The sequence below is a fragment of the Centroberyx gerrardi genome, chromosome 9 (assembly GCF_048128805.1).
Source record: "Centroberyx gerrardi isolate f3 chromosome 9, fCenGer3.hap1.cur.20231027, whole genome shotgun sequence".
NCBI lineage: Eukaryota > Metazoa > Chordata > Actinopteri > Beryciformes > Berycidae > Centroberyx > Centroberyx gerrardi.
This window is the reverse complement of record NC_136005.1, coordinates 13,840,794-13,859,771: the sequence shown is the minus strand read 5'-3', so window position 1 is coordinate 13,859,771 and position 18,978 is coordinate 13,840,794. Positions and strand designations below refer to the sequence as shown.

The window sequence follows — 18,978 nt, the reverse complement described above, 5'->3', positions numbered from 1 at the left end:
CCTCGATTGTATTTAGACATCCAAAAGTATGATTCATAAGAGCCACCCTGCTTGACAGTAATGATTCCAACTTTTCTAAATGGATGAATCACTGCATCCTCACACAGATTAACAGTTAACCTGACAGTCCTCATGCCTCTGTGTTCGCCCGGACAAAGTGCACATACTCTCACAAATTGGCTGTTGTGCAGAGGAGCGCAGGACGCCGGCTGTCCCTACAGAGGAGTCTCTGCATGCTGCCCCTTTTGAAGCTATTAATGCCTCCTCACCTGGTTCATATGATAAGATGGCAACAATGGAGTTGTACAGCAAGGTAAGGCTGGATGAAGGCTGAATTGGATTGTTTGATTTTTTACACTGATGCACTCTTTATCATTCTTGGCTGTGGCAATTATGTGGTTCCTTTAAACAAGTGGAAGTGGAGTACTTGTTAGTAATTTCGTTTTTTAGAAACAGCTTATCGGTAACAATGTTTGAGCATTGTTGCATTTTAATGACATTGTGCAGTAATGTGATTTTTCAGAAAATCAGTTATTTTGGACACAACTCACTTGCAATGGGAAATCACTTTTAAATGATTTGTGTGTTCCTCATCCCATCCCTAATACTGGCACATTTAATGATTCTCTGACCAAACCTGCCAATAATTTAGTGTGTTTTACCTATATTTCACAAAGTTTGGTGGTAAGATGAGATAGCACTTTATTGATCCCCTTGGGGAAATTCAGGAAATGATGTATCCCATTTAAAAAGGTGAAAGTCCCTGCTCAGTGTCAGCAGTACATGTATGGAGCAAAATTCATTTTGTGTTTAAGTTGTAATTCTTCAATAAATGGGTTAGACTTGTAAAAAAAAAAACCTCATGAAGCTGGTGGGTAATAGCTAATCCATACCAGGGAAGTTGCAGGAGGATGACCAGTGTTAATTTTTAACGCTGTTTAGGAGCCTTTTATGCTGATGGGAGACAAATGTCTTGTCTGGGTGGGGCCAGGAAGTGTAACATTGGAAGTGTACAGTGACAAACAGAAAATAAAACGTTACGTAATGCTCTCCTGTCCTGGACTCCAGCTGGGTCCGATGGAAGCTGAATCCGTTCATCTCGCTGTCTTTCTCTCTTTCCCTCTTCCTGTCTCTCCATCCCTGTCTCTTTCTCATTCAATCTCACTTTTACACACTATTTTGACATACCTGAAGCAGTGTGTTCCTTTGCTAGGGAGCGAGTGTGTGGATTCCCCACCCAGATGCAGTCTGGGTTTCGGCCCAGCTGCTTCAGGACTACAACCCTGGAGAAAAACACGTACTGCTACAGCTCTCTGATGGCAGGGTGAGACACATTTTTGGAAGACGGTTATTCTGTCATCTAAAAATCAATGCAAACGCTCAAGCATCATGCCGAGCTCCATCGTCCTCCTTCCATCTTTATAAAACACTATAAAACTCCCCTCTCCACTGGCAGCAGGTACAGTTCCCAGTGGCGTCTCCCTCTGACCTCCCTCCCCTGGGGAACCCGGACATCCTGGAGGGGGAGAACGATCTCACCGCGCTCAGCTTCCTCCATGAGCCGGCCGTCCTGCACAACCTCCGGGTTCGATTCCTGGACTACAGCAGTATCTACACCTACTGTGGTGAGCGGACGGGTGGAGAGGGATGAGATGAGAGAAAGAGGATGAGAAAAAAATCTTAAGACAGGGAAGATTGTCAAACCAAAAGTTGGCGAGCATGAGGGACAGAAGGTTGTGATTGTAGAGATTTCGGTTGGCAAACAGCCAGCAGCAGGCAGCTCCTGTGTGCTTCTGTCTTCATGATTATAGCTCATAGTCCCATCTTTATTACAGCAGGTTTAAGGTTCACACACTCCTTTACTGCCGGACTATATAAAATTGGTTCTTCATAAAGATGTAGTTACATATTATCCGCTATTAAGATGATACAAATCTATTTAAATTTGTAATTAGATTTGCATTGGGAATGCTAACGTTACTTCAGGGGATATTCCAATGTTTTTATTTTAAGGGATTTTATATGTATATTGGGTACAATCAAAACTAGGTGTAGTTATAACAAATTATGTAGTTTCTTTGGATCTTTCTTTCTTAAAATGATGTCCTATCAACATCCTTATTCTCCCACTGAGGTCACTTCCTCTCCCTGTCCCTCCAGGTATTGTGTTAGTGGCCATCAATCCCTATGATGAGCTACCTATATATGGAGAGGAGGTGATAGATGCTTACAGCGGTCAGGACATGGCCGACATGGAGCCTCACATCTTCTCTGTGGCCGAGGAGGCCTACCGCACCATGACCAGGTCAGGGCTTAGGGGTCAGAGGCTGGGGGGTCACACCTACAACAACCAGAAACCATCCTCATCTAAAACATTTTAATAGAAAAACGAACATAAAATGAAATATTTCCCACTCCCCCTGGCTAATGGCGTACTGTGAAGGATAGTCACAGCATGTCTTCACCATGTGGTGTTTGACGTTCATGATGTAAAACAACTCAAACAGAACTAGTGCTGGTAGTCACAGTATCCATCTGTACAGGGAGGAGAAAAACCAGTCCATCATCATCAGTGGGGAGTCTGGCTCGGGGAAAACGGTCTCAGCCAAATTCACCATGCGATACTTTGCTGTGGTGGGAGGAGCCGCACAGCAGACCAGCGTGGAGGAGCGGGTTCTGGCCTCCAACCCTATCATGGAGGTGATGGATGGGTGGATGGATGGATGGGGGAATAAATGAATGGGCAGATGGAGTGATGGATGGATGTATTAGTTAGGAAGAATCATTTATCTCTCACTTAGGAGGTGACTATTGAGATGTTCAATTGTTTGTTTCTAAAAAGAAACAAAAAGAAAACACTGGGTTCTTGTCCACAGTCCATCGGGAATGCCAAAACCACTCGAAATGACAACAGCAGTCGTTTCGGGAAGTACATCGAGATAGGCTTTGGCAGGAAGGGCGACATCATCGGGGCAAACATGAGGACGTATCTGTTGGAGAAGTCAAGGGTCGTCTTCCAGGTGAGCTCACCTGCACTGCTGTAAAAAAAGAGCCTGGACCAAAAAATGATTCAAACACATTTCATCCTAAGGGATTTTTTCACATAACAATCTCTCATTTCTTTAAAGCTGAAATGTTACTGCTGCAAAGATCATGTATTTAAGTAATGCATCTGTCCATGAATGTGATATATATATATATATATATATATATATATATATATTTATGTGTATGTAAGGCATCGGCAGAGAGAAACTACCATATCTTCTACCAGCTGTGTGCCTCTAGAGAGCTGCCTGAAATGAGGACCCTCAAACTGGGTGAGACTCCGCCACAGGCCACTCCTTCACTTTGTCTCAAAAGGTTACCATGTCCACAACGTCCATAGATTGTAGTGGTGCATTTTGGGGGAATATTGTCTCATTTGGGACATTTGCTTCCATCATGACTGGGTGCGTTTTGTGTTTGTCCTCCAGATGCACCTGAGCGTTTCCGCTATACCAACCAGGGAGGAGAGATGCAGATACCTGGTACTGATGATTTGCTGGACCTGGAGCGCACTCGCAATGCTTTCTCCATTCTGGGTATAGTATTACCCTTCATACACACACGTGCGCACAGTCATTCTGTTTGAGGTCAATTTCATAATGGCCTGAAATCATTAAAATAAAGCCGACAATTCGTATGTTCAACCTGCAGGTGTGCAACCTGAGCAGCAGATGGAGCTCTTCAGGATCCTGGCGTCTGTTCTGCACCTGGGGAACGTCAACATCCAAGCCAGTGGGAGAGGTGGAGATCGCAGCTACATTGATGTAAGACATTTTTGTATAATGTACAATATATCTCCCTAGGATTGCTTTAATCTCTGTATAGACGTTTTCACAACTTTCTTCACATTTCTCTATCAGTGCATATACTGTATGTACCTAAGTCCCGTGTCTTTTCCCAGGCAGAGGACCGCTCTCTGGCTGTCTTCTCCAAGCTGTTAGGAGTCGAAGGCTCCCAGATGGCTCACTGGCTGTGCCACCGCAGGCTGGCGGTAGGGGGAGAGATGCTGGTCAAACCCGTGTCCGGTCAGCAGGCCATGGAGGCCAGGGACGCTCTGGCTAAACACATCTATGGCCAGCTGTTCACCTGGACTGTCCAGAGGCTCAACTCAGCCCTGCGCTCCCAGAGAGGGCAGCCCAAATCCTTCATAGGGGTGCTGGATATCTATGGGTGAGTGAGTGAATTTGTTTGGTGGCACTGGATAAAAGGTAATTCATTTCCGGGGCCTTATTACACTGGAAGTTTGTTTTAAGATGTCAGAGAGATTAGACGATATTGTGCAGTGTATTGGCTTTGAGGTTAAGAAAAAAGGTGTGTTTCAGTATTTTCAATACTTAACTACAAAGTTGAACTGACTAGGCTTCCCTCTCTCTTGCAGGTTTGAGACCTTTGACAGAAACAGTTTCGAGCAGTTCTGTATAAATTATGCAAATGAAAAACTGCAACAGCAATTCAACAGGGTAAGTCATGTGACAGACAGACATGTCATTTCTATCTGCCCATCTGTATTTGTGTATGTGTGCATGTGTGTGCACATGCATGACCTGGAGCCAATGTCAGTGTACTTGCATGTGCCAATGGCCATATCAGTGTCAGAGTCTATCACAGTCAACCCTGTGAAATCAACCCTGTCTCCACTGCAGTAACTCCAATTCAATTCCATTCATTTCCATTCAATTCCATTCAATTCCATTCATTTCCATTCAATTCCATTCATTTCCATTCAATTCCATTCAATTCAATTCCATTCCTTTCAATCCATGTTGGTTTATTGGCATGAAATAGGTATTGCCAAAGCACAAGCAACAAATAACAGATTATGACAGAATCAGCCAGCAACCATGATGGTGTCACATTAACAGCAACAAATGGTTCAATAATATCATATTAATCAATCAGTAAATCAATATACAAATTTATAGAACATGTGATATGCATATTTGTTTTCGCTGTTAATGTTCCTCCTGTCTATAATTGTGACAGGTTAAAACATATTTTGCTGCAAGTGTGGCACACTCTTTTTTTCTCCAAGAATATGTTGTATTATTTATTTGGAAAAATGTGATTAAAATTACTACATATTGTTTTGAATTTAGGAAAATAGGTTTCTCTTGTATGTAGGAGATGCTGCTCTGTCTCCACCTCTCTTTGGGAGCAGAACAAGCACAGACTGTCCTCCCTGTGTGACGGTCTGTTTCTATGGCCAAGCTGGGCTCGCTCAGCCTGTGTTTTGTCAAGGATTTTCTCAGTTTTTCATCAGTCATGATGGTCAGGTAGCCTGCCATCTCGAACTGTCTGTTCAGGGTCAAATATTTTTCTAGTTTGCTTTGGGATTGGTTTGATTTTTTCTCCTGATCTTGATGTTTCTTTTTTTTTTTTTTTTTTTTGAGTTATGACTTGGTTGTCTCCCGTCCTGTCTGTCGTCTGCAGCATGTGTTCCAGTTGGAGCAGGAGGAGTATGTGCGGGAGGAGCTGGCCTGGAGCAGGATCGAGTTCAGTGACAATCAGCAGTGCATCACTCTTATAGAGGGACAGCTGGGCCTGCTCGATCTGTTAGATGAGGAGTGCAGGGTCGGTTGCACTGTCTCTCTCTCGCTCTCTTTCTCTCTCTGTCTTCTTTTTATCTGTCTCTCCTTCTGAAAATATAAATGCCTCCAAAGTTGCTACGGTTTGTTTTGTATGAGGTGTCTGTTCAAATAAACTATATCTGACAGGAAATTACTCTGTATCCTCACTATTGCAAGACAAAATGTTTCAGTCACAAATGTTTAAAAGTAATGTAGCTATATTAATGTACTAATGTAAACTAACTGTAGAAATATATGCTGTTCTTTTTAGTAACTTGATCTTTTGAGTAGCACAGAAATCTGAAGTCCTTCTGAAATTCATGGGTTTGCTGATGCTCAACCAAACATCAGTCTCTTTGATCTTTGTCTGTTTGACTGGTCAGATGCCTAAAGGCTCAGATGAGAGCTGGGCAAGGAAGCTGTACGACCAGCACCAGAGCGCCAAGCCCCACCCTCACTTCCGTAAACCTCGCATGTCCAACAGCGCCTTCATCATACTGCACTTTGCTGATACGGTGAGTCAACATACCGCTGCTCTAAACACCACAGAGGAAGACTGGATAAGAACCGAGGGGAATCTGTGTGTGGCCTGCTCTCCACTGACCATCCTCTGTATGTTATTGTTCTCCTGTGAGGTGCTTGAATAAAACTAGAAACCATGTCAAGAAAGTTTGAGTATCTTCTCAAATTTATAATCCGTTACTAGGAAAGCCAACAGCATTCTGAACTGCTGTGATCATCCTCTGTATTCAGAGTTTGATTTATTGCCCTAAGGCAGACAATGTAGAACTCCAAACCTAAAACTAAACACGACTAAGTCCTCTTTTATTGCAACTGCTATAAATTTTCTAAATTCACAGAGATAGTGCCCATTAGTATGATATTTTTATGGTCGTTGTAGTCTATGCTGTGTCTTCTATACAGACCTGTATCAGAATCAGAATCAGAATCAGCTTTATTGGCCAAGTATGTACACATACAAGGAATTTGACTCCGGTTTTTCGTTGCTCTCAATACACTTACACAGAATAGATATACAGCTAAAAACAAGGACAACAAGATGAACAGAGGTAAACCTAAACATTTAATATTTAACTACTATGTACAAATATCCTTTGTAAGCAAAGGACAATAGTGCAATGGTGCAGAGTGCAAAGATGCTGGAATAAATATGGAGTTGTTGGTGTAACAGGTTACATTATATACATGAGGTATTACACATTACATACATTATACACACATTACACATTATACACATTAGAATCAAGAATCAAGAATCAAATTCTTTAAATCGGATATGTGTATATGATTTGTGTTTTTTATACTTGGCTGCACAACAAATTTCCTGGCACAATAAAGTTATCGAATTAATGTCTAGTATAGTAATTTGTAATTCTCTAAAGTATGGCTGTATTTGTATTAACAGATTTCTTTTCATTCTTCACATCAGGTGCAATATGAATGCGGTGGCTTTTTAGACAAGAATCGAGATACAGTCTTTGAGGAGCCCATTAATATTCTGAGAGCAAGTCAGGTGGTTATGTGTTATTTATCATATCTCATAAGTTCAGTTCAGGTCTGTGTGAGGAAGGAATCGCTCACTTCTTCTTTGTTCTCTGTTCTGTGTCTGTGTGTGCACACTTGCACTTGTGCGCGCGTGTGTGTGTGTCAGTCTGAGCTAGTGGCTGAGTTGTTCCAGCAGGAGCCTACAGGAAGCAGTGTGTCCCTGTCGGGGAGTGTGTCCTCTCTGGCCAATGGAAACATTCGCTCAGGGAAGAGAGCCCACAGAGAACATAAACTGACTGTGGGCTTCCAGGTAAACTCACTGCTCATGTTTACTGTAGACTGAGCAGAACAGTAACACCTGGTGTACAGATTGTTACCACTTTCTGTCATTCTTTTAATCACAGTTCAGTTCATTCCTATTCATTTTCGGTACATCTTTGTGTCTTCTGGTCTTAGCAGAGAGTTATCTTCAACAGTAAGCTTTGTATTGATTGTTTTTGTTGTTTTTGTGTACTGTATTTGTGCCTGTAGTTCCGTCAGTCCTTACAGCTGCTGATGAACACTCTCAACAGCACCACTCCTCACTATGTTCGCTGTATCAAACCCAACGACCTCAAAGAGCCTTTTCTGTAAGTCAGGCCCTGTCTTTATTTGCCTGCTCTTGACAGAATAAAATATGCACGCATCGTTAGATTTTTGTATCATTTGTGCTGAACGCTGCTGTGTGCAGTAAGCAGTCTATAACAGCCTTTCCTTGTTAGGTTTGACCCTAAGAGGGCAGTCCAGCAGCTGAGAGCCTGTGGGGTTTTGGAGACCATTCGTATCAGTGCTGCAGGCTATCCATCCAGGTACTGAGTCCTTTATAGATATTCTTCGTACTCTCTACAAAGCTCTTATACAATACCAGCACTGAGTATCAGGTGTCAGTAAGAATATCTGTAGCTGCATTCAGTGCTATACCTCTCTCCTATGTCAAGGATAATATAAACACATAGACTAGAGTCCTGTTTCCCAAAAGCACCTTGATCTTTATTTTACCTTTTAAGCCAAAGAACAAATTCGATTTTAGTACACATAATATGCTAAAACATCAAGCTGTTTTCTCAAGGATTTCTGTACTAAATCTTGTTGCCAGATGGACGTACGAGGAGTTCTTCAGCCGGTATCGTGTTCTGCTTCGAGGGCCTCAGAGCGAGGAGCGGGCCCAGGCCTCGTGCCGCCGGGCCCTGCCTGAGCTCATCCCCGACCCGGAGCAGTACTGCTTTGGAAAGACCAAAGTGTTTTTCCGGGCCGGCCAGGTGGCTCTGCTGGAGAGGCTGAGGGCCGAGAGGCTGCGTGTGGCCGGAGTGATCATCCAGAGCTGGGTCAGAGGATGGCTGGCACGGATCAGATACACCAGGATCCGCTGGGCAACTGTCACCATACAGAGATACTGCAGAGGAGCTCTGGCCAGACGGTGAGCATGGAGAGAGAGATTTGTGTGTGTGAGAGAGAGAGAGAGAGAGACACTGAGTATTTCCTGATACACAATATGTATATATTCCCTGTATATCACACTATTGCACCATCCTTTAAGGAATACACCAAGTTTTTGGGAGATTGGCTCGGTCAATTTACCCGTTAAGGAGAACACAGACACCAAAGTCATCCATGTGTCCCTGGTAGATCGTTCTCTCCTGTGCTCCATGCTAACACTGTGTTGAGTGATAGTAGGCATTACAAAGTAAAAGGAGTGACCTTTCAGTAATAAAACGTTAGTAGTGTTTTTTATGACATGGCCTGTACTTTCATAAATTCATAAAAAGTGATTTATCATTAATTCAGTATAGCTAATGTAGCCAGGTTTACTTTTGGTACTAGTTCATTTGAGCAGCCACGTATTAATGCCATGTGCAGTGATTTTTAGCTGTGCAGCAACAAAACTGTCAGACTTAGACGAATATCATTTAAGATTACTTATCACTTATCAATTATCACAGCAGCAAGTTCTAATTTTTTCACTTTTGAGATAATGCTAGTCACCTACCATCGTTCTGCTATGCTAAAGAGTTAGCATGGAGCACCAGGCTGAACGACACATGGATGATGTTTTGGTGTCTGTGTTCTCATCACTTAGTGGCCAAGTCGACCAATTGGCTAATCTACCCAAAACGTAATATTCTGCACTTAAATTCTGTCTTGCTTCTTGTCTCTTTGCAACAGGCTGGCCCTGACCCTGCGCTACACCAAGGCAGCCTTGGTAATCCAGAAGACCTATCGCATGGTGGTGGTCCGACAGCTGTTCCTCATGATCCGCCAGGCCACCATCACCATCCAGGCCTTCACCAGGGGCACACTGGCACGCCGCAGGCACAGACTGGTCAGCAGTCAATAATGGACTCAACCAACTCTATCTGCTTCAAAACCTCTTTAAAATTATCTTTACACACTTGATCTATTATCTGGTCTTGTTTTATTGTTACCTATTTCATACTTTATGTGTTATTACTTCAAATTGATCTACTTCCTTGTCAACCAGACCTGTTCAAATGAGAAGTCAATCATGAGTACTTAGTTTGGGTGATGTGTCCACCTTTGAGATTTTAAACATCAGGTAAGTTAAATCAAGCTCATCTCAAATTTGAAACCATATTCCCCTTCCTCAGGTGGTGGCGGAGCGGGCGGCTGTGTTGCTGCAGGCAACAGTGCGTGGCTGGCTGGCGAGGCGGGCGTACAGGCGTGTGAAAGAGGCAGTGGTGTTCATGCAGTGTTGCGTGCGGCGCAAAGCTGCCAGGAGAGAGCTGCTGAAACTGAAGGCCGAGGCTCGCTCAGTGGAGAGATTCAGAGAGCTCAACAAGGGCATGGAAGTCAAACTGATGCAGCTGCAGCTGAGAGCCGACCAGCAGGTGGGTGAAGAGTTGAGGAGGAGGGGTTTAATCTTGTGGCGGGCCTTGTAACTTCTTATTTAAGGCCTACAATGCTAAAAATGTCTGTCTGAACAAGTCATTTAATCGTATAAATGTGTGTATCAGGGTTGGGGCCATTCATGAATTGAACTGAGAATGCATGGTAAATTCCAATTTAATTCCTGGAGTTGGAGTTGGAATTGGAATGTTACCCAGCTCTAAGGAAGCAGAATGTGAATTTAATTGGAATGTCAGGAAACAGAATTGAATTCCATTAAATTCCATGAAACTCCACTTCTAAGAGAGCTTGTCTTGACTTGCTAAACATTATAAATCAAACATTATGAATCAAATAAAAGATACATTCAATCACACTGTATGTATTATGATTACATGTTATGCATCAAATACCACCTGAAAGGTACCTTTAACATTTTATGATATTTAGTATTGATAATATACAGTATAATACTATGTTTAATCTCAGATATGTATGTATATAAGAAAAAACAAAAAAACATGGAATTTCATAGAATTGAATTGAATTAAATTAAATTCCAATTTAATTCCAATTCTGTTTCCTGTAGGTTTTTATCAAATTCCAAATCCAATTTCTCAGTTGAATTGGAATTGATGAGTTCACCAACCATACACACCACCAACCATGGTGTGTATGAACAGTAACAATGTGTGTGTGTGTGTGTATCCAGGCCAGGGAGAGTGCTGCTCTGAGAGAGACCCTCTCTGCGGAGCGGGAGGCCGCTGGTGCCGAGCTGGAGGCCTTGAGGGGGGCGCTGCAGAAACTAGAGAGCCAGAAACAGGAGCGGCCCCCGCCCGGCCCGGTCGTCAGCGAGAAGGAGGTGGAGGAGAGGAGGAGAGCCGAGGAGAAAGCCGCCCAGGAGATCCTTCGACTCACACAGGTGGGCCTGCCAACCCAAGAATAGCTTTGCACTTCTCAAGCTGTGCAGGTGTTTGTCTGTGTGATCATTACAACTCTGTTCTTGCCAAGTACTATTTTTACAGATTTTTAGGGTAGAGTGATTTTTCATTATCTTTCTTCTTCTCCTTTTTTCTCTTACTCTTCATCCTTGATAAAGGAGATGCAAGCCCTGCAGCAAGAACGGGACAGTTTAGGGAAAGAGAAAGAGGATTTCTCTGCTCGCTTGCTTGAACAAGAAAAAGCACAGGAGGGTAGGTTTTATTTTTGTCAGCATCATACAGTCTTCAGTCTTCAAAACTTTCATTCATAGGTGACCCTTTATTTCTCTTTCTCTCTGCCTCTCTATTGCACACACCTTATCTCTTCTTCTTTCTCTCTCTACCTCTATCCATCTGTATATATATGTGTGTGTGTGTCTGTGTGTGTGTGTGTGTGTGTGTGCAGAGTGTGTCCGCCAGGCCGTGTCCCAGGCAGGTGCATCTCTGAGGGCGGAGCTGGATGAGGAGAGGAGAAAGTATCAAGGTCTGCTGAGAGAGTTCACCAGACTGGAGCAGAGATACGACAACCTGAGGGAGATGAGTCTGCTCACTGAGGTACATGCATTCACCCACTTACACACGCACACACACACACACACACACGCACACACACACACACACACACACAGGGAGTAATCCTATTATTTAGTGCTTACTTTCCAAAACATACTGTTTTGGTGTAAACCCAAAATTATCATTTTTCTGATCTCCACAGTGTCCTATGACTATTCTATCCATTTTTCTATGCTGACTCACACTGCATCAAGCACTCAAAGACCAAAGTGTTTTTCCCACGACAGCGCACCAAGGGCCACAGACGGACTGACTCCGCCCAGAGCCTGAGCTTCGAGCCCCTCTCTCCCTCCCCCACTTCGCCATCCTTCTCCATCCCCCCAGTCTTCCCGTCCCCGGAGGAGGTCCGCAGGGTCAGCGTGACTTCTCCCACCCTGGAGAGGAGAGTCTCAGTCTGGGCCTGCGAGACGCCCATGGTGAGAGAATGTAGGATCACAGGAAAACAAAGCTCAAAGGGGAATATCGCAACATCTGACATCGAAAGATTTCTGAAAAATATCTGAAAAATAGAAGACATTTTCCTAAAAAATTCCCAGGATATTCTGTTGTTTTAGAGTAATGAGTTCCTGTTTCATCATAAAATTGCATCGCCTAAGATGGTTGAGAGAACATTTCATCGATAGTCATGCTCCCTTACCTGTATTAAACATCTACATTTTTTCCCCTCATAATTGTAGATGCTTAATTGGCTTTTTTTTCCTTCAGCCAGGTCAGGCAATATATTATCATGTTGTGATAGTATTGTATTGTTCTTTGATCTTCTTTGATTCGTAATCAAAACTCAGAAGACCACAGAAAAACACTGCCTAAGTACGCCAACTGGAAGCGAACTGGATGTGTTTATGTTTGCACTTATAGGAGCCATTGATGGAGAGGATGGACGTGGCCAAAGACCCGGCAGTGAGGATGAGAGGAGAGGACCTGGCACACGCCTACGATGCTGTACGAGTGGCCAACAAGTCAGTCTATCACTATTCACTCACTAATTCCCACCAGATTAACATCTAGCTCCCCACTGATTTTGTGCAACAGTTTTGATTTGTGTTGAGATGATTAATTCTGAGTCCTTTTCCTCCATCCTGTTTTGCCTCTCCCTCTGTGTCTGTCAGGTTTCTGGAGAGCCAGCTGCGGAGCCAGCGCAGTCTGTGGGAGGATGATCTGGAGGCTCTGAGGTGCCAGCTTGGTAGAACGATCTCTGATCCGTCCTCTGCTGCACAGCAGCAGGTATGGACTTGATATGTCAGTCATCTGTGGTGCAGTCTGAGTGATACTGATGACAAGACTATGGATGAAGGATTTTTTAGGACAGTGATCGAGCCCTAATTGTCTCTGCCTCAACAATTTTTGCTCCCTATCTGTGTGTGATTATGATGCCATGTTTATGTGTGTGTGTGTGTGTGTGTGTGTAAGATAATGAGGGGCTAGGGTCCAGGTCTGAGTCATGTGCAGGGTGTGGGTGGGTGTGTGTGTGGGGGGGTCAGGAGTTATGACCTCAAGTCATCCTCTCCCCACTGAATCATATCCCCTCTCCCATATCTTCCTCCTCTACACAGTCTAATGTGCTCTCATCCCCCACAAAATCCCTTCCTACCATTCTCTATGTAGCTCTTATTTTATTTTTTTACTTCTTTCTTCACAGCTGCATGTTGTGTATGAAAGGTGCTATAGAAATAAAGGTTATTATTAGTATTATTTTCCCAGCACTTCTTTCTCACTTGATCAGTATAGGGTCATAGTAATGCTGCCAGGGCACTATGGCTCTAACTCTTGTCGATTGGCTGCTTCTAATGTGGGTTATTTACAAATTGAAGCTTTCTCTACTGTTGCACACTGAGAGTGTTAGCTAAATGCCTGAAATGTAAAATGCAAATGTGTGTGTATGTGTATGCAGGAGCTGCAGGAGCTACTAGAAGCTAGAGAGCAGGAGTGTGTGAGACTGAGGAAGGAGCTGAAGGAACTCAGAAACACAGTCACACTCAGACGACTCCTGGCTCAAGCAGGTGAAATATGACTCGAAATGATATAGAGTTCAGTGTGGAGGCAGTCCATACTATATAGCCCCTCTCCAGCACCGCTGTTGTCATGTGAATACCTCATAACTCCAATATTGGTGATTTTCATGTTTTAACTTCACTTGAAGCACTGCATGGTTCTTTATAGGTTGAGAAACCACTTTCGATAAACTCAAAAATGCACGGTGGGCAAGCTAGAAAGAAGGCTGTTTTTCTCAGCCCCTGAAAAGTTGACATTTTGAAGATACAAGGTTTTCACCTGACAGTAACGGTATGTACCTACATTGGTACCATGACCTCATATTTTACTCCTGGAAATAATAATTGAAAAACTTGAGAACAGTTTGAATAAAGACTAATTATGAGAGAAATATCATCATTAAATCAACAGTTCAAAAAGAAAAAAAAGTTAAAAGTGCCTTTAATCCATGGGCTTTTCCACTCAACGGGTTAAACATGTGTAAACTCGGATGCATTATGGCCTTTGCTTTCATCTGGGAATACAGCATATAAAGTACCAAACTTACAGTTGAATATTTACTCTCTCTTACATCTGTGTAGTCTTGTCTTTGCTCTGCTGTTGTGTTGTGGTGTTGTCCCTGTCCAGTCCTACCATCGGCTTTGACCCCAGACGGCTCCGGTCTGTCCCAACCTAAACCAGTGACGGTCACCGGCTTGCTGGAGTGTAGGAAGAAAGACGAGGCCAAGCTCATCAAGAACCTTATCACCGGTGAGATTGTTCCCCAGCTGCCTTAGTCATCTTTATCTATCTCTCTTTTACCAGCGTTCCCACTGCATGCAATTCCTGTGGTGTTTTCCAAACAATGAAAGAAAAATGATCAAATTCCCTGGGGATGTATGGGAGTATCAGGGACTTTTACAAATGAACCACTTTACAGGAATATACCAGAATATATTTTCCAACTTGTTTCACATATTCATTGCATTAGATGGATCAGTGGTTTTCAGATGTTTTTTCTCCACAGCAGGGCCAACTGTATTTGAAACTGTTTACCCATTTAGAACAACATTAACAAACCAGGAAGGATACACTTGAATTTTTAGATCATGGAAGCACTCCGACTTAGATATGGAAAGACACAGAAAAGTAACTTACATCAGGGTCATGGTGGGAACTAGTTAAATTTACTCAAATCAATACCCATCTCCTGTACATTGTCAATAATGGTACAGTTTAGTATGATCAGGGGCAGCGTTAATGAGGGGAAAAGAGGCAGTCATTTCAAACAAGAGAGAGCCATTCAGACAGATAATACTGTACTAAGCTAGATGCAATAGGTCCTAAATACCATAGCAAACATAGCCTATGCCCTGTTGGAAGAAAACCAGCACCTCATCTTTATAGAGGCCCACTGATGAAAAACTTCACTCTATAGGGGTCAATACAAGGGATTTTATGGCACCCATTTCAGTTTGCCTTTCATGCTGTTTAACATAAGAAAGTGTTATCTGATTAGTGTTAAGCAAAAAAAAGTAATTGTAATCAAAGTTTAGGGAAATCACATTATAGGCATATAACCACACAACAGAAGCTGACCACGGTGTTTGCAGTATTGACAAGCAGCAAGTCAGACTAGGCAGTTGTGCTGGCATTACATGGTGGTCTCCCAACATGGCCACTACGGCTTTTTTGAATGCTTCTTCAACATCTCTATGTGCTGATGGGCCCACTGCCACATCTTGTCAGGGGACACAGAATTTCTAGCAGCTCCCCTGAATATGACTGACTCACAAGAATACACTTTTACAACAGGTAACTCTAGAATAGCCGGCGAATATGACCTGGCCTTGCTCACTGTCCCTTTGCCTCTCCCTCTGTGCGTGGTTCAGACGTTCGTGTCGACAGCGCCCTGTCTCTGCCTCCTGGTCTGGCTGCCAGCGTGACGTTCCTGTGTGTGCGGCAGGCTGACTGCAGCGGAGACCGAACTCGAGCTCGCTCACTCTGTAGTGCGACTGTCACCGCCATGAAGGGAGCGCTGAAGGTAACCTCAGTCTATAACCTGCTTGATGTAACAGATGGTTGGGGTTTAACGCATCAGGGCAGTTCAGATCGTGTCAGGTAGGCTGTCACTTACAGAAAGGAATATACAATTGACTTTGAAACACTTTCCTATGATTGTCTAAACATTTTGGCACTGATTGCTTTGTCCTATGTATGTGTCACACCCCAACAATCTGGCTCCTAAGTTCTAAGAAGCAAACCATAAAAAGCCCAAACATTTCACATAGACATACCGTACACACAGACACACACACACACACACACATAACCACATTGAAATCTTTTTTCCCACACGAGCATTGATCTCCAAGTGATGACATATCCTTTTCTCGTCTTATCTTTCCATGCAGAAACATAGTAACGATGTAGACATGACGGCTCTGTGGCTGAAGAACGCTTGTCTGTTGCATGACCTGTTGACCCAGCACTCCCCAAAACAGGTAGGAGGAACATTCATTTGTTATTTGCATCTTAATGTTTATAGCATCTTAGTTCTTAGAAATGGCAATGGATGAAGATGATCATAGTGCAAAGATGATCATAATGCTTAAAAACCTCTTTTTCAAGGGAGACCTGGCCAAGATCGGCAGCAGCACAGATAAAAACAAATGGTTTCAGACAGACTACAATAAAAACAAATACAGGAACAGAACAGTCTACAAATGAATAGAATGAATAGAATCTAAACTTATTGAAGAGTAGTTGGGGAGCATTCATGGATCACTGTGACTGAGCATAGCAGAATTCCCAATACCAGTCTGTTCGATCGACAGTGCATGACTGGACTGATTCCTTTCAGGCTGCGACCCTGGATTCAGAGGAACTGGTTCCTTTGACCTGCGACCTGAGTGACTTGAGCCGCGCCCTCAGTGACTTCTGCATCCAGGCCTATCAGCAACTCCTCTCCATCACTGAGTCACATCTACAGAACGTCATAGGTACCACAATGACAAAGAAGATGCTGCTGCTGCCCCTCCGCTGCTCCTCTGGTCTCACCTCCCCCTCCCTCTCTTTCTCCTCTCCTCCAGTCCCTGCCGTATTGGAGAGCGAGACCATCCCGGGTCTGTCTGGTGTTAAGCTGGGAGGGTCTAGGAAGCGAGCTGGCTCAGACCCCAGGATTGTGGGAGGCGATGCTCCCACCATGGCCTCAGTGCTGAGGGAGCTGGGGGCCCTCCATACTGCCCTGTCCCATCAGGCTCTGCCCCCAGCGCTGATGGAGCAGGCCTTCCACCAGCTCACCTACCTCATCTCCGCCTCCACACTCAACAGCCTGCTGCTGAGGAAAGACATGTGCTGCTGGAACCGCGGCATGCAAATACGGTAGACAGACAGATACACAGATAAATATATATACATATGCAGCATGTTCTCATACACCGTTTGTATGATACCTTACAAAAAGTTATGCAACTTTGATTTGTACTATACCGATTTATAGTTAGCCTGATCCGTACTATACCTAGTCATGAACTGATCAGTTCTAGACTAGGTTCATCAGATCACTGCTAAAACAACTTCAGTTAAGGCTAGACAATTCAAACTTTGGTCACGGTTAGGCCCCAAAAACACCTTGTTTAAGGTTATGGTAAGGTTTTGGTCATGGTTAAATAAGAAAAACTTTTGCTGAAAATGAAAAATTCACTCTCAGCAGAAAACTTCTTTGCAAGCACTGTGAATTAAACCTGAGACCTGCATCCTCTGTCACTCAGTTTGTAGAATATCATATGAAATTAGGATGCAATACTTTTCAGAATTATAACTACGAATTTGACATGAGAGCAGGCTGATATATGCACACACATAGCATCATTCTACTAATCACTCTCTCTTTCTCTTTCTCCCCAAGATACAATGTGAGCCTGCTGGAGGAGTGGCTGCGTAGCCGCGGCCTGCAGGCAGGGGGAGCTGTGGCCACACTGGAGCCACTCATCCAGGCAGCTCAGCTGCTGCAGGTGGGGAAAAAGACAGAGGCCGATGCGCAGGCCCTCGTTCAGACCTGCACTGCCCTGTCCAGCCAGCAGGTGGGTCTCTCTGTCCACTGCAGAAAAATGAGTTGTGCATCTCCAGTGTGTACAAGGCTCAGCGTCTGTCTCTTTAACTGTCTGTTGGTCTGTTATTTTGTTCCACAGATTGTGAAGATTTTGACCCTTTACACTCCTCACGGTGACCTCGAAGAAAGAGTCACTCTGAATTTCATCCGCTCTGTCCAGGTACTGGCTACAGCGGTAAGGTTTGTGAGTTTGTTTATGACATTGAATGCATGTGTCTCTATGTAACCGTCTCTGTCTTCGCTCTCCTAGGGGCTTCTCAAGGGTCGTTCTGACGGTCAGCCTCCGCAGCTCCTGATGGACGTGAGGCGAGTGTTTCCTGTCACATTCCCCTACCTGCCTCCGCCCGTCCTGCAGGCCGACCAGTTAGACATCCCAGACTCACTCAAGATCTCCTTTCTACGCAGAGCCTGAAGGCAGGCAGACCGATAATGCACAGCGCCTTCACTTAGGATTATTTGGAGCAAACGTACAGTGGCTAGTCTAGAGTTTCAACATATTTAATCTCCAAGCTACAGAGAATTTAGTATTTGGAAATTTACAGGACTTCCAAGTGAAACAGTGGATTTCTTTTCTCTCTTACCAGAATTGAATTGATTTTTTTTCAGTGTGGTAGCCGCTAGTTAATTCAAATAGAGTGCAGATGTAGAGTAAATTCACTTATGAATTATCAGTGGATTATATAGATTGATTATATAGACACACATGACTTCCGGAAGGTGAGAAGTTATGTTGTTGAACATTTACATCTCTGGTACCTCACTGATGAGTTTGTTACAGCAATGGCACTAATTCATGAAGAGAGGGAATACAGAATATTTTATTACAGAACAGATTTGGATAAAATAGCCTATGTATTTAATAGCAATTAAATTCAATAGCAAAAGTGTAACTACTTCTCTGTAGTGTGTGACAAATAAGGAGCAAAACCAAGACAGGAGCTTGTTTCATATTTTATTGGAAGCAGAAACACAGTGAGACTGCAGTCCCAGTAACCTCAACCCCCAATAAGAACAACCAGAATAAAAAAAAACAAAAAATTAGAAACATCTCATGTATAAAAAAATTCTCTCATGCGAGTACTTTGTACCACTACACATCATCAGTAATACATATTTATATATTCACAAACCTCTGAAAAATAGAAAACAATAATGAAATATCAAAATAAATCAAAGAAGACAACAATTGGCAAATAACATCAAATAATTATGCGTGCTGGCACAAGAAAGGTGTTTTTTTTTTCTTTCTTTTTTTTTTCTTTTTGTTTTGTTCCTATCATGCACCGTTTCTGAAAGTACAGGACCGGCATCACTGTGCATGTTTCTGTCTGTGTGG

The 18,978-nt window shown here is 43.4% G+C and overlaps 2 protein-coding genes across 2 annotated transcripts in view; one reads left to right on the top strand and one right to left on the bottom strand.

Annotated features, from left to right (window-relative positions):
* Nucleotides 1–18,978, bottom strand: part of LOC139929162 (uncharacterized) — a 383,413-nt gene that overhangs the window by 195,950 nt on the left and 168,485 nt on the right. The window lies entirely within an intron of this gene.
* Nucleotides 287–18,113, top strand: LOC139918845 (unconventional myosin-Va). Its single transcript, XM_071908377.2, has 35 exons — nt 287–313; nt 1,214–1,324; nt 1,457–1,625; nt 2,161–2,305; nt 2,544–2,700; nt 2,877–3,020; nt 3,239–3,320; nt 3,477–3,584; nt 3,700–3,812; nt 3,950–4,218; nt 4,427–4,508; nt 5,479–5,619; nt 5,999–6,130; nt 7,066–7,149; nt 7,288–7,431; nt 7,653–7,750; nt 7,883–7,969; nt 8,257–8,577; nt 9,324–9,480; nt 9,767–10,006; nt 10,717–10,926; nt 11,104–11,197; nt 11,391–11,539; nt 11,785–11,973; nt 12,416–12,516; nt 12,667–12,781; nt 13,449–13,557; nt 14,177–14,299; nt 15,421–15,572; nt 15,943–16,032; nt 16,392–16,530; nt 16,621–16,912; nt 17,439–17,613; nt 17,722–17,802; nt 17,893–18,113. Exons 1-35 carry the CDS (start codon nt 287–289, stop codon nt 18,052–18,054), a joined length of 4,992 nt encoding a protein of 1,663 aa, XP_071764478.2. The 3' UTR covers nt 18,055–18,113.